Here is a 15,067-nt window from a genome sequence, read left to right on the forward strand (position 1 = left end):
CTGGTAAAATTCAGGTGTGTAGTTCACACTGCTGCTGAGAAAGCAAGCCCTGTTGTGGGAGATTTTGAATTGTCTTCAGCTGCTGACTAAAGCTTAAATCAGTTCCAGAATTTTTCACACCCAGTGCTTCTTTTAAAGGGTGGAACGAAACAGAAAACAATTTCCCTCCTCAAAAGCATCTCCATCCAAGTTAGAGAAGCTTTTGGGTCTTTTTCTTTCCAATGTAGATCCTAACATTTCAAATTCCTTTCACATGAAAAGATGTTTCAGTCTGAAAGTTCTTTGGCTCAATGGTGTTTAAAACCTGGGTAGATCATCTTCTCCAGAGTCTGGTATGTTAGAATTTGATTATGTGCTTTATTTCTCAAAACATTTTATTCTGTCATAAATGTAAAGTTTGCTTGTACTTCATGGCTCATGACTTAAGTGATTGAATTAAAAAAAAAAAAAAAAAAAAAAAAAAAGTCCTGTGTGCACACATATTCTCTATACTTGAAACTCCACTTATTAAACACACTGTATTGGCCTTGTCATCTGCTTACCAAAACAAGTGGCAAATCCCAATCATTGCTGCAACTAAATAGAGTTCTAGTTTCTCTATTATTTTTATGATAAAATTAGTCTGCAGAATTAGCAACGTCTTGAAATTTGACCTCATTTTGAAGAAAATTTTGGTCAGTTTGAGATTCTCTCTTAATTCAATTTTTTCTGTGTGAAATTTTCTGCCATCACAGGCTTGTGATACTTCTGTTTCCAGAAGAACAGAGAAAATTGGATTCTTAAAACACTACATGTACAGGCATGTGACTTGTTGCTCACCAGCATCTTGTGGTTGAGCACCTTCAACTCGAAAAGTTGTCTTGTAAATGTGTTTCAGAATTTAATGGTTTTGTCTGGTGAGTCTTGTTTAACTGGCTGAAGTTTTTGAGGTTTGTCCTGCATATGCTGAGAAATCTGCCTGCGTTTACAAGCACAACTTGTCTGTTAAAAGGGGCTTGCCCAGTACCTTTGTACTAGAAGTGATTTGTCATGCCTTTTTCAAGAGTGTTTATTTTTGTGGTGATGTTTGAGTTCATCCTTTGTTAGCCTAGTTAGTTCATCCTTTGTTAGCCTATTCAGTAGTGCTTTTTTGTATTTATCTTTAATGAGGAAAAAGTCTAATCTCCACCTCACTACCACCACCTGTTCATTTTAGTGCTCTTAATTTCTGTATGGTGCATGTGTTAAATTTTACAAAACTGAAACCGTGACAATTTGAGATTGGTATAAGGCTCTTAATTCTTTCGTGCTTTGTGTACCACATTCTTATGAAACAAAATCCCTTTTTGGTCATATTCAAAGACAAGGTGAGATGCCAAATAAGTCAGTGCAGCTGTTACTAAAGTCACTGGAGCACCTGAAGTGTTACATCTAGTTACTTCTGCTATTTAATAATATTTTTAAAAAGAGAGAGATTAGTTGACTGACATACTGCCTTGTATGTATTTTTTGGGTGGTAGGATAATTTTCTTAGCTCTTCAAGGAATACAGAAATGATCACCGCTGTTCCTGTAGTTGCCATGGAATGCAAACCTTTATGAAATCTTTACCAAATATAGTGAAGTTTATAGAGGTATGAAGTTACGCCATCGTCTTTCTTAAAAGGAAAGTGTTCTATCATCTGTTTGCACAGTGTCCTGGCTATGTTTACAGAGACTGCTGTAAATTGGAAGGAGGTGAGGAGGAGAAATGATGAATTGTTTCCAAATTAATTCAGAAAAATTGGCTGCCATTAGCACAAAGATACTTTCTCGCAATTCTTTCTAGCTAAGCAGCTTTATGAAAGTCTGCATCTGCTTTTTTTTTTTTTTTTTTTCCTGGTACTTCTAAACCTCTTCAAGTTTACTGTAGAAATTCTTAATTCAAGTGGTTAGGTGCTCAATAGTAACAATCTGGGTCAAATAATATGGCCTGAGATATTCTAAAAGTGGATGTAAACCACTCAGAAAATTTATGGCAAATGGCAAGAACATGCCAAGCGTGTACTTGAATGGCAAAGCTCTGCGTGCATGGAAATTTAATGTAAAGTTCCCTTTGTAAATCCATGCAAATTGGCTTTCACTGGCTGCTGTATCCTAATTTCTGGTAGTCCTTCCCTTTGGTTTTTTGCTCAGAGCTCCACTGCCAATCGACCAAGCATCTGCAGCTGTACAGAATGCACTGTCTCATTTAATCATCGACTTTGCTACAGTGAGAATGAACTGCTGCAGGCCCCAAAATGGTCATAGCAGCTCTCAGATTGCTTCTGGGACAGAGGGCTTCATTCAGACTTCTAACAGGCCTGGGACCTCGGGGCTTGCCTACACAGTAAAACAGCTGCGGCGTGTAGAGGCAAACCCAGGGCTAGTTCTAATTAGCATTGGTAACAACAGCAGTAAGGACACAGCAGCACAGGTTCAGCAGGTGTGAAGTGAGGGGGCAGCCTACTGTGATAGCAGACATGAATTTTGATTGAAAGCATACCCTGAAAAGTCAAGTTGGCCCATCTTTATTGTCACTGTTACAGTGCTGAGGAGACCGCAGGCTGGTTTTGGTTGGCTGGCCTGAGCCATGGAGGCATCCTTCAGCCTTGTCTGGGAACTCTTGTGTTTCCAGAATACCTGCACACAAGGAAGGTTCTTAACCACAGAATGGTTTGGATTGGAAAAGAAAAATCATCTAGTTCTAGCATGCCTGCTGTGGGGAAGGACACCTCCCATTAGACCCAGGTTGGTCAGAGTGCCTTCCAACCTGGCCTTGAACACTTGCAGGGATGGAGCATCCACAGCTTCTCTGGACAACCTGTTCCTGTTCCAGACCACCCTCACAGAAAAGAATTTTTTCCTAGTATATAACCTAAATTTCCCCTCTTTCAGCTTGAAAATATGAAGTTCCTGTAGGTGAAGGCAGGAAAATAATCCTGCCTGGCATTTCTTGGGTGTGGACTTTCCCTTTGATCCTGTTCCATGACAGCTCATGTAAGTGTTAGGGTATGTGACAAGGTATATATCAGAGTTTGAAATAAGGCAAAGCTGGAACTAAGGTGCTATTTAGTAGCATTACAATTTGCAGTGCTTTTGGTGTAGGCCATCTCCTTGGCTCTGGGATTTCTATGGATACATCGTATGTCTGAGACCTGGGAAGGTTGCTCTTTCTGCTTTCTCAAGGGACTTTGTGCGTGTGAATGAGACTTCTGTTCATTGCTCTGTTTTGCAATTGGCACCCATTTTTTACAATCCTGTAGTTTAAACAAGAGACAGCCAGTGTTTTCACTGCTGTGATGGGAATGCAGGAACAATGGGATACACACCCTCTCCTTGTGTATTTGCTGGTGCCATAGCCAGAGCAGGGCTGTGCAGTCCTTCACATGATCACAGATGTGGGGATGTGGGAGAAGATGGACATGAGCGTGGCATCACCAGCACTCTGATCATGCTTCACCACTGATGGCAAGGAGGAGAGTGAAATACATGCTTTGTTTCAGGTGTGGGGGCCCTTCCTCCTCCCATTGCCTTGTGGCCCCAAAGGACCTAATTCTTGCCCTTTGTGTCCCAAAAATTCCCCCAACTCAGCTGAGAATCACTTTCTTTCCTGCCGGGATGGACTCCAATCTTTCTAGACAAACCAGTTATTATTTGGGAAAGTGATGCCAATTGTCCTTTTACACACATTGGCAAAAATAGAGGGGGTGGGGGCAATCTACTCTAGAGAGCAGGAAAAGCAGTTTTCAAGGTACTTCCAAGTCTCTGAAAGGGAAAATATCCCAGTTTTCACAGGCAGTAATTTCAAGACTTGTCCTGGAAAACCATTTTTGCTTTTAAATTTGCATTTTGTTTCCACCGTTTTGCTATTCTTCCTTCCAGTGTGAAGTGTCCTTTTGCTGTAACGAGGGTGAGTCAAGCGTGATACATTTGGACACTTGGAGCTGTTCTGCACCTCTGATTCAGCTTTTGTAACTTCTACCTGTGTGGAATTAAAGCCCTGTTTACCTGCGAAGGAAAAAAATGTTCAGAGCTGTTCAGCTACTTTGATTTCTGCTTTTTAAACCAAATCTAACTGATGCGTTATAAACTGGCATGGGAAGACTGGAAGGATCCCAGGAAATAAATGGGAGCAAACTATGTGTCATGGCTACAAATGGTTTCTGTTTGGGGTGGGAAATGATTTTTAATTATCTTCTATAGAGACTGTAGAGAGATGGATGGAACAATTGTTCAAATGAAGTTATTTCCATGAGCTCACAGGCAATGAGCCTTGCTTATCCAACCACGTAAAACAAAGAAAACTCAGGCAATTAATTTAACGAGAGTACTTGGGACATGATATCATTCTGAATGGACAAGCCTGAGAAAACAGCTATTTTGAATCACAGCAGGATAAGCATACAAAACAGTATCCCTGTGCAACAAAATCCCTTTTAGCTGGGTGCCAAAAATTGGTCTGTTAGAGCCATGGGGTATTTGCCCAAACCTCGACTTTTGGGATAAGCAAATTCCTTTTTAAATACTCAAAGCAGTGGCAAGTAAAACTTATGTGTGACTTGAATTGCTGGTACTTGTGAGACAGAAAGTGCCGTTTCATACAGGCAAGTTAAATATGTTCTTGGGACAAGTCATTACTAGATGTAGATCCACTTACCTTGGCCATCATGAAATCGATAAATCTTTGCTTTCTGGCATAGAAAGAGAACATAAACCACTTTCATTTCCAGTAAGCTTTCTTGTAGAATCTTACAGTAACAGCTGGTGAAACAGCTTCTCTTTTTTACAAGTAGTAGGGGGCTTTTACATTTGCCAGGACAAAGCTGCACTATGAGTAGCAGTATCTAAAGTACCTTTTTTTTTTTTCCCCTTTACTAATTCTGTTCAGGTTCTGCTTGCAGTAAGGGATGAATCTGGTTTAATTTTTCTCTCCTTTCAAGCTTCTGGATTTTTAAAGCCCCCCCTTTTTTTTTTTTTTCCCTCCTCCTGCTTCTTGCTCTTTCCACTGTTTTCAGTTTTGTAGTTTACTGTTTAATTAGCATTAAATAAAAATAACAGTTGGGTGGTTGTGGATTTCTGGTTTCCTTTAACGAAGGAGCCGACCAATGAACCAAACATACAGACCAGTTCTGGAATACAAATCCTTGTACCAACAGCTCCCATCTCGCACAAAGTTAATATAGATATTGAAAACATAATTATTCCTCCCATAGCTTCTGGTTGAACTACAGTCAGACTCATGCTGGTTTTGGCTGGTGCAGGTGTTGTTGCTTTTGTCACAAAGGGGAGTGGAGACAGCAGCAGGGCAGCCCGGGGTGTCTGTGCCCGGATGGTGACGGCGAGGAGCGGACACCAGCGGGCTGCCGCGTGTGGGCTGTGCGGTGGCCGGGCACCCGCGGGGGCAGCCGCAGGTGACACTGCGGTGTCGGCCCCAGCACGGAGCACTCGGCTGCTGCGGTCTCGGCCCCTCATCGCTGGTGAGCTCAGCCGGCCTCCATCGCTGTGTGCGATCCTCTGTCTCTGGCGTGCGGGGCCAGAGATACAGGGAGCTCCTGGAGCGGGTAACTTAACCAAGGGTCTGGAGAATCTCTCTAACCAAAAGTGCCTGAGGGGACATGGCTCTGTTCAGCCTCGAGAAGGGGCGACTGAGAGGGGCCTCATCAATGTGATTACGTACCTAAAGAATGGGTGTCAAGAAGATGGACCAGCCTCTTCTCCGTGGTGCCAAGTACTAGGACAAGAGACAACGGGCAGAAACTGATGCACAGAGGTTCCACCTGAACACGAAGAACTTTTTTTACTGCCGAGGTTACCGAGCACTGGAACAGGTCTCCAGAGAGGCTGTGCAGTGTCCCTCACTGGCGAGGGGGCAGGGAGGTTGGAGCAGGTGACCCAGCGCGGTCCGTCCCCGGCCGTGCCCGTGTCGCCGCGGGCCGAGGCGAGGCGGCGCTGCGTGAGGCGGCGCCCGCGGGCCCGGCGCGGGGGCGGGGTGGCCGCGGGGGCCGGCGGCGGGGCGGCTCCTTCTTTGGCCATGAGCGAGGTGCCGGCATTCGGCCGCCGCCGCCGCCTGCGGGACGCGGGGAGGGAGCGGCCGCAGCGAGGTTCCGCCGGCGGCAGCGGCGGGTGGGATGGCCCAGGCCAGGATCAGCGCCAAGGCCAGCGAGGGGGCGCAGCAGCAGCCGCAGCAGCAGCAGCAGTCGGGCGGGCAGCTCCGGGGCCGCTTCTACCGCTCCACCTCCATGGCCGACCGCTCCAGCCGCCTGCTCGAGAACCTGGACCAGCTGGAGCTCAGGTGGGGCCCGGGGCCGGGCGCTGGGAGGGGGCCGCGGAGCCGTCTGGCCCCGGCGGGGGCGTGCGGAGGGGGCGAGGCTTCGTGAGGGGACCGAGGGGAAAAGGGTTCGCCTTCATGAGGGGCAAAGTTTAAAAATGGGAGCTGCTGCTCTAAGGTGAACTTGCGTGGCCTAGAATAACAGGAAAATAGGAATATGTATAGGAATGTATGAAGGTAGACGTTTCCCAGAGAAAGCGCGAAGGGCTGCTTCGGATCTGTTGCCGGTCCGGGCGTGGGGAGCCTTGAGCGGACGGGGCTGTGCTCTGACAGTGACAGTGACAGTGTCTCTGTGACACGGCGTACCAGCCCGCGCTGCATCCTGTCTGCCGTCCCACCCTGTCGCCCCCAGCCCGTATCTGCGGGCAGGTGTTTTATAAGAAGGTGCAGGAAATCCGAGGATAAAACGTGGTGTCATTCGGGCTCTCGGAGACTCTGGCAAGCCTTTAAGCTGCAGTGCTGAATGCTGGCGTGTGAGGCTTCTTCCAAACCTCTCTCTGCACTTACTGGTTCAGCTCTGGATGTTCTGTGCGTGTTTGTGTCCACCTCCTCTCCGACATGTATTAAAAAGTCTCCCAGTAATGTGGACAGCATTGCATTCTGCAGCTGAGGTGTGTTTTTCCAGAGTTATTGTAAATGCTATGTGAATTCCATCGTTGTGCCAAGACATGTCCTGACTTTTTCTGTTACTTGACATTCCCTAAATGATACCATTTGACTTTTTTTCCCCAGTTTGGCCTCATGAGAGACGATACATTGCCTTTAATCATCTTCCCTGTCTTCTCAGCCCTGCTAAATTACATAGTGTCTTTTCTGAGGTGGATGGATGTGCAGGATGCCACTGATTCACCTCCTCTGGTACTGTTTCAACACACCCTTTCCTTCATTACAGCTGCATATTGATCAGCGGCTTTCACAGAACCACCCAGAATGTTTCTAGGACTTTCCTGTAATTAAAAGAGCTCTGTGGATGCAGGAGTTTTATTTCCCCTTTCTGCCTGCATTACTTTGCATTATTCAGGAGTGGACTCGATGTGCTGTTATATTAGCCTTTCACTTAGCTTGATTAAATCTCCTTGAAGTCCTTTGCAGACTTCTCTGAATTTGACTAAACAAAATCACTGTCTGCAAACATGTCTCACTCCTTACATCCAGGTCTAGGCATATGATGAATATATAATCCAAAAATTAGCATGAGAATATGCAAAAATGTGTTTTAGATTTGCCAAGTGACTCTGAAACAAAGCAGACAGTTTGGTTAGCCAACAATTAAACCCTCAATTAAACTTCCCAGTTTGCTGTGGTTCTTTCAGACAGTCATAATTCTAGATGTGGAATAGTAATGAGGAAAAAAAAAGTCCAATTTGATAAAAGTAACTCAAGTCTTACGTTTTTTTGTTTTTTGTTTTTTTTCACAACTAATCAACACACTTCATTTCAAATTTATTTGAATGAGGGAGTATGAAAAACTTCCAAACCTTCTCTTCTCCAGCTGGTTTGGTTTTGCTATAGACCCTCAAGGTGTTGCTTGTAAATATAACAAGTGAAAATTTGTTAAACTGAACTACAGCCTTTAATTAAAACCCTCAACAATCCTCAGTTCTCAAGCTGCTTAAGGTCATCTGAACTCTGAAGCAAGCCTCATCCCTGTGGAAATCACAGGATCAGAGAATGGTTTGGGTTAGGAGGGACCTTAAAGGTCACCTAGTTCCAACCCCCTGACATGGGCAGGGGCACTTTTCAGTAGACCAGGTGGCTCAAAGCCCCATCCAGCCTGGCTTTTAACACCTCCAAGGATAGAGAGTCCACAGCTTCTCTGGGCAACCTGTTCCAGTGCCTCACCATCTTCATAGTGAAGAACTTCTTCCTAATACCTCTTTAGTTTTAAAGCTGTTGTAAAATGCTCCAGTTTGAACAGCCTTCCTTTTCCTCCCTTTCTTTCCACTGTGAGAGCTTATTTTTCCAGCAGTAATGGGGTATTTTTGTACCTCCCTGACAGGTGTTTGCAGAGGGACTTTCTTCTGTATGGAAAGTGAGCAGGGAAGGGGAATTAATTTGGCTGCCAGGGAGCAAGGGCTCGAGGCAGAGGTGGTGAGGGGGGCAAGTGGTACCTTTGCCCCTTGTAAGGGCTTGGACCTTGGTGTTGCTGTGACTGCCAAGATATCTCAGGAGCAGCTGGAAGCGTGACCAGAGGCTCTGTTCATGAGTCATTGCGTTCTGGTGCTTGTGTTAAGTGAGAACAGTTTTAAGTGTGATGACACACGAGGTAAGTCAGACTCTTGCTGGGTATTTTTTTTATCTTAATTTTTTTGTACTTTTTGTCTTGTTCTTTGGATCAACCATATTCCCCCACCATTCATTTCAGTGGTGACAGTACTGCTCACCTGCGAGTGGACACTCAGCTGAAGGAACTGGAGGTGAAACCTGTTTTGTCTCCCTCCAGTGTGCCTGATTTCAGGGGAAAAAAGTTGTTCCATCCTCAGATGTTTCTTATCTCCTTTGAAAACTTATCTGAACCTCCAGCACGTGGGCTTTAACAGTGGGCTGTTTAAGTCAGTCAGTAGTTTAAAGGACAGAATTATTGCAGCTGTCCTAAGAAAGCGGGTGTCAAATTTCTCATCTGGAAACAAAAGCCCAGCCTGGTCCACCTGTTTCTCAGGGGAATGTTCTGCTCATTTAAATGGTATGTAGCAAAGAAAGGCACTGCTCAGCTAATTGCTTGCAAACAGGGAAAATCAGAAGTAAGGAATGTCTTTTTCAGTGTTACGTAATAAATGGAATATTTAGTTGATGTTCAAAGCAACAAATACACTCCAAGTAAAAATATGAATAGAGGTTTTCATCTCTGATGAAAAAAACCCCATATTGCTGCATCAAAATAAGTGATAACTAGGCATAAATATTGAGTATTTTGTGTTCTTTTTTCTTTGCCTTTTTTTCTTTGGTTGGTTGTTTTTTTGAGACTTGGATTATGTTTCCACCCCTTCCCACATCAGTCACCTTTATTAAAGGTTTAAATCTTCTCTTTTCTTATGGGTCTCCCACACAAGGAAAGGAAAGAGAGACCTGTGCAGTTAAGAGACCATGCATTTTTTAGGGAAGAAATTATAAAAATTGACTGCAAGGTGTGATCCTGACACATTATTTTCCTGAACTTGGTGTGACTTGTTTCTGCTTTTTTTTCTGGTTTTCTTTTCCCCACTAGAGTACTCTTCTTAAATGACCCTGTCCCATTGTTGTATGTCACTCTATATTGCAGTTTAAAAAACAGTAAAAATAATTCTGAAGAAGCAATTATTGTGAAGAAAATAGTTTTTAAAATTTGGTTATATTACCTTTAGTAAGTTAATGTCAATCAAAGCTCTAGTTGGTGAGCTATGTTTTTCCTTTTTTTGCAGTATGCAACATTTATTCTGACAATTTGGCTTTTAGGTCCTACCTCACATAGCAAGCTGCCCTTTGGAAGCAGTGATATTTTAGGCACTCTCTTTAGATCTGTACCAATTCAGGATACATCTCTGCAATGCAGCTTTTCCACATTCTTCTTAGGACTCAGCAAAGCCTGTGGAAATCATGGACTGATCTATCTACTGAAAGCAGAACTTTAGTTTGTAAGTCAGTACAATGATATACAGAATCTAATTTAAAAACACCATCAAAATTGAAATTCTGCACATCAAAATTTTAATTTACAACTTTCCAACGACCACAATGCGCTTTTAAATTTGTGGAAATACTAGCTTGTTAAAAAGGCATGGCAGGGCATTTTGAAACTATCACTAGACTTCCTAAATTATAAAGTAGAGACATCTGAAGTATGAAATGACTCCACCTGCCTCATTGCTCTTACTAACCAGTCCAAAATAATAATTAAAAGTATTTGCTCTTGGCATGAATTTGCATTACATTAACTTTTCCCACTCCTCCTCAGAACAAACATTAAAGGCAAGGCCTGAAGCCTGTGCTTTCACTGACTAAATGAGGCTAACTATTTTGTAAAACAGAATCATTTCGTGAGCAGGCTGCGTGTGAAGAGTGACTATATCCTGAAATGCTCCCATTCTTCTGCTTTCACCCTCTTTTCTCTTACTGCTGTTTTCCCGAAGTTACCTGCCTTCAGCCAGCCTGTGAGGAAGGAGCAGCAGCTCCGTTCCTGTCTCAGGAGATGCCTCCTCCTCTGCAGAGACAGCAGTGCCCAGAAATGTTGAAGAGTGTAGGGCACCTAAGAGACTTAAGTGTTTTGGTTTGTTTCCCCTTTTCTGGCCAGGTTTCATAAACATTTCAGGCTAGATGGATGGATTCTCATGATGCAGCTAGACCTCCCAAGCTGTGCACTGCAAGCATCTCAAACCATCAGCCAGGTTCATGTGATATTCTTACTTTTCTGTGCAGCCTGTCAACGCAGAGTTGATGGTTCTGGCGCAACTCTTTCAGCCGGTTCCAGCTTGGGAAGTCCTCTGCAAGCCCCTACTCTCAAATCTCAGAGAAAAGCCAAGGGATTGGGATATTTCCCTCTTTTGTATCAGGTCTTCGAAGTGTTGCATTAGAGTTCTCCAGTGTTCTTTTCCATATTATTCAGCTGATTGCAAAAGCCCCCTCTGTAAATCTGTCGTGAGGAATAAGACGTAGATAACGAAATTGGACTCGGATTTCTCATGTGGCATTTTCACACTGCCCATGGTGAGCTGTACTTTATGGCAGAGGGAGGGCAAGCTGTGGGCACAGAACCACACACCTTACCCAGCAGTTACAGGGACAGCAGTTTCTGATAGACTTTCCCGTTGTCCTCACTGCATTACCTGTGAGTTTCAGCAAAGTTAATGGGACTGGAGTAGGGGTCTGGTTTCAGGGAGGACTGAGTTTCATGCTTCCTTGCAAGCCCAGAAATAGGAGCTGCTCCACAGAAGCTTCCTTCCTGTGTGAATCCATGGAAAGCACCAGTGACAGTGGGAGCAGGCAGTCCAGCATCTTTTCCCAGTGACCAAGGCACACCGCTTGTGTCAGGGAAACCCTTATTATGTTAATGAAAGTGTGTGAGCGTTGTCCCACTCACAGGGTTTTCTCCTTTGCAAAAGAGGTTGTTTGGCAGGTTGCAGTTTTCTGGAGTGTTTGGGGCTTTTCAGGTGGATTATACGGGTTCTGCTGGCCTGGAGGCGGCACAGGGAGCCGGGGTCCCTTGCTCCCTCCATCTCTGCAGCTGCCACCCTCACTGCCAAGTTCCCTGATGGGGACTCGATCCCTTTCTCTCCTAGTTGCTAGTTAGGCAGCTGATAATAATTGCTAGTTGGCTACAGGACTTCTGCTATGGGGCTGTAGTACCGGCAGGCTCTGCATATCCAGATTAACCACAGAGTAAGATAGAAAAGCATTGTCAGTAAAACAGAAGTCTGATTTAATTGTTCTTTTCATTTGCCCCTCCATTTGTTTGTTTTTGGTTTTTTTTAGTTATATTGAGCATTGAAAAGTGAAGTTAAGATAGAGAAGGTCATGAAATCAGAGAGTCTGTCTTGTGGATAACTAAGAACTGTCTGTACTTTAAGCCGAAGTTTAAAACAGTTCTTTGCAGCTATAGAGGTGAACAGCTATTCTATTATTTAAACATTTTGTTTGGTTCAATCATGTACAGAGTAGAGGCTTTCCGTGATGCAGCATCTGCTATGGAGCAAGAGAAAGAAATTCTGCTTGAAATGATCCACAATATACAGAACAGCCAGGATATGAGGCACATCAGTGAAGGTAAGAAGCTGCTTTCCTGTACCATCCAACTTACCCAAAGTCTAAACAGTTCTGTGTGAGCAGCTCTCTTTGCTGCTGGTAAAGGTGCTGCATTGGAGCCCAGCTGAGGTTGTTGAAGTGTCACCCATTGTCCTGAGATCTTCTTGACTATAAATTCATGCTGTTCAGCTGGATGGACTACCATGAATGTCACTACTGTGTATGTGAAAGCCTATACTCAGGTCACTGATATATTTTCAAAATCAAGATTAACATCACTCTGCTGGGGAAGAGACATTGATGATGATATAGTTGAAAATTATTTTGACTGTGGGACAGGCATGAGTGTTAGAAAGTGTACAGTCTGCAAGAACTTGATGATTAAGATCATTGTCATAGTTGTGTGATTCATGGCTTTAAATATATTCCCTAAACCTGATTATTAGGTGCTTTAAACTGCTGGTTTATTGGCTCTTCAAGAGCCTATGTATTAAGTGTGTTGTGTTCATATTTTTGAAAAGCAGCTATACTTGCACAAAATAGAGGAGCAGTTTTTTCATGGCTTCTTATTTTATCTAGTTTTCTCTATAAGGCCTTCTGGGGTATTGTCTTAATCTCTCCCTGAGAATGGCACAGAATTCCTTAATGAGCCAGTTTTGTTACTGAACGTTTCCTGGTAATATTGTATGTTTTGCTTTAAAGTGACACAGCAAGAATTATGTCAGCAGTGGAAAAACATTGCTTACAGCTTTAGTAGAGTTCAGTGCCTCATTTCAAATCAGACACTGGCTTCTGTGAAATGAGTATGTCTTGGGCAAATGCAAAAAAATCATTTCTGGCTTCTGGAAATCTTGTTGATTGTCACTTACATTAAAAAAAAGTTGTTTACTGCTAAGTTAAACAGTTTGAGTGTCTTGATGATGCTATTTGCACAGGAGACAATTTGCCCGTAACCAAGAATATTTTCTTGTTTTCATCGAGGTGAGAGAGAAGAACTAAACTTGACCGCAAATCGCCTGATGGGCCGCACACTGACTGTGGAGGTTTCCGTGGAAACCATCCGCAACGCGCAGCAGCAGGAGTCCCTCCTGCACGCCACCAAGATGATCGACGAGATCGTCAATAAGCTCCTCGACGATTTGGAAGATGCCAAAATGCGCCTGATGTCGCTTTACGGCGCGTGCACGTCCGACGTGCCAGCAGGACCCATCGATCAGAAATTCCAGTCTGTGGTCATTGGGTGTGCCATTGAGGATCAGAAGAAAATCAAAAGGCGCCTAGAGACTCTGCTCAGAAACTTGGAAAATTCTGAAAAGTCCATCACATTGTTGGAACATCAGAAATCGTCCGTTCGGCAGTCCTGCAACAGCAAACAGGATTAACGTACCCTCCTGGCTGCTTCTGGCAAACCACAGGATGAGCAAGTGCCCATAACAAGCACACAGAAGCCAAGAAAAGAATCCTCTGTACGAGCACACACGTGTATATGCATCCACACGCACCAAAGTATCTTTGATTGCGAGGTGCAAGCATTTAATGGGTTTTGGTAGGATTGGCATTTTCTTTTGGCAATAAGGAATGCTATCAGTTCTTCTGTAGAGTCGATACTGCTCTATTGCAAATTGTAATTGTGCTTCTGCTGAACTGACAAAAACTGAAAACCTAACCTTTCCTCCATTCTCCTGGGGTTTTTGGAACTAAAGTTTTGTCCTATCATGAGATTTCAGCTTTTCTCTGCTGTGTATGTAGTGTGTGAACCAGACTTTTGGGGACAAAAGACAAATCATGGCAATAAATCAAAACAATGAATAAACCGTTTATGGTATTTTCATAAACACCACAGTGTCCTACTCATTACCATTTATAATTTTGCACTTTTTGAATACTTTGAATAAACCAATCACAGTACTTTTCTAGGGATAGTCAGCTACCTCCAGTTTGTAACTGAGGAAGTGAAAAACACTGTTTTCTCTGGGAAATGTATCCCAGGGATCACCAGACAGGCTAGAAATTACCTGATTCTCAACATCGCCCCTCCCTGCCTGGTGAACCATTCTGCTCCCATAAGCAGCTTTGAGATTGCTGTTTCTTTTTAAAAGATAATAGAAAGGGGAATTTTCCATCAGCTACTACTCTACACTTGCATCATCTATGAAGCCACAGAGCAAAACATTTTCTCACCTGGCAAACACTGTATTTGTGTCTTGTGTAGGATGGTAGTTTGTGCATCCAGCATTACTCACCTCTTTGTAAGTGATTTTTGGTTAGTTTTTTTATCTTTCACTCTCTCACTCACAGTAAGTGCTGGGCATCATCACTGAACTCTGTTGCAGATTTTAGGGTGTGCCTGTAGGCTGGGCAGTCTTGCAGTTCTTGACCCCAGGGTGGCAGTGCCCTGAGGGAAGCAGGGGCCTCTGTGGCTCAGGCTAAAGCTCAGCTGAAGGGACCCCAAAGGTCTGTGCTGCCACCAACCACAGCTGCCTTGGTGGCAGTGCCTAGGGTGTGGCAGTTGGAGTGTCACACCTACATGCTCTGAGGGTACCAGCCCACGGTGAGAGCCCTGCACATCAGGCTCCTGCACAACCACCCATCAGGAGCCCGTGGTCTTAAATGCCTTGGATGGCCTCAGCTGCTCTGCAGGAAACTTCAGCCTCAGCTGCTATGGAGGTCACTATCACTGCATTTAATTTGCAGAAATGGCACTTCAGGTGGGTGCTTCAAATGCAGTCCAAGTTTCAACTTTGAGATTCTTAGAAACTTCTCACAGTTGGTGACATAAATTCTGTCATTCCACTTTAAAAAAACCTTCAGCTATTCAACAGTATTAAAACCCTTTACAGTAATACATGCACTGGGTCGTTCTCAGAACTCAGGCCATGCAACACTTAAGTTGAACACAGCTTCTTGTTGCTTAGAATATTCCTTCAATATCTGGGGTTTTAAGGCCAATATAGAGTTATTCAGGCAAAAGGTGTTTTTTTTTTTTTTTTTTCTTTCTTAAAACCTCTTTATTGTAATGATACCT

The 15,067-nt window shown here is 43.9% G+C and overlaps 1 protein-coding gene across 1 annotated transcript; it reads left to right on the plus strand.

The window, feature by feature from the left end:
• The first annotated feature begins 6,041 nt into the window (after window positions 1-6,041).
• On the plus strand, window positions 6,042-13,879 carry BAG2 (BAG cochaperone 2). The gene is made up of 3 exons (XM_066314959.1): window positions 6,042-6,291; window positions 11,954-12,063; window positions 13,024-13,879. Exons 1-3 carry the CDS (start codon window positions 6,128-6,130, stop codon window positions 13,422-13,424), a joined length of 675 nt encoding a protein of 224 aa, XP_066171056.1. The 5' UTR covers window positions 6,042-6,127; the 3' UTR covers window positions 13,425-13,879.
• Window positions 13,880-15,067: the final 1,188 nt, after the last annotated feature.

This window comes from Sylvia atricapilla, chromosome 3, assembly GCF_009819655.1.
Source record: "Sylvia atricapilla isolate bSylAtr1 chromosome 3, bSylAtr1.pri, whole genome shotgun sequence".
Classification (NCBI taxonomy): Eukaryota; Metazoa; Chordata; class Aves; order Passeriformes; family Sylviidae; genus Sylvia; species Sylvia atricapilla.

What these genes read in the sequence shown, in the direction of transcription:
- BAG2 (XM_066314959.1), top strand. Translation starts at nt 6,128, where the DNA reads ATGGCCCAGGCCAGGATCAGCGCCAAGGCCAGCGAGGGGGCGCAGCAG. An exon ending in CTGGACCAGCTGGAGCTCAG is followed by an intron (nt 6,292 to 11,953) that starts GTGGGGCCCGGG and finishes AATCATGTACAG; the next exon opens with AGTAGAGGCTTTCCGTGATG. An exon ending in TATGAGGCACATCAGTGAAG is followed by an intron (nt 12,064 to 13,023) that starts GTAAGAAGCTGC and finishes GTTTTCATCGAG; the next exon opens with GTGAGAGAGAAGAACTAAAC.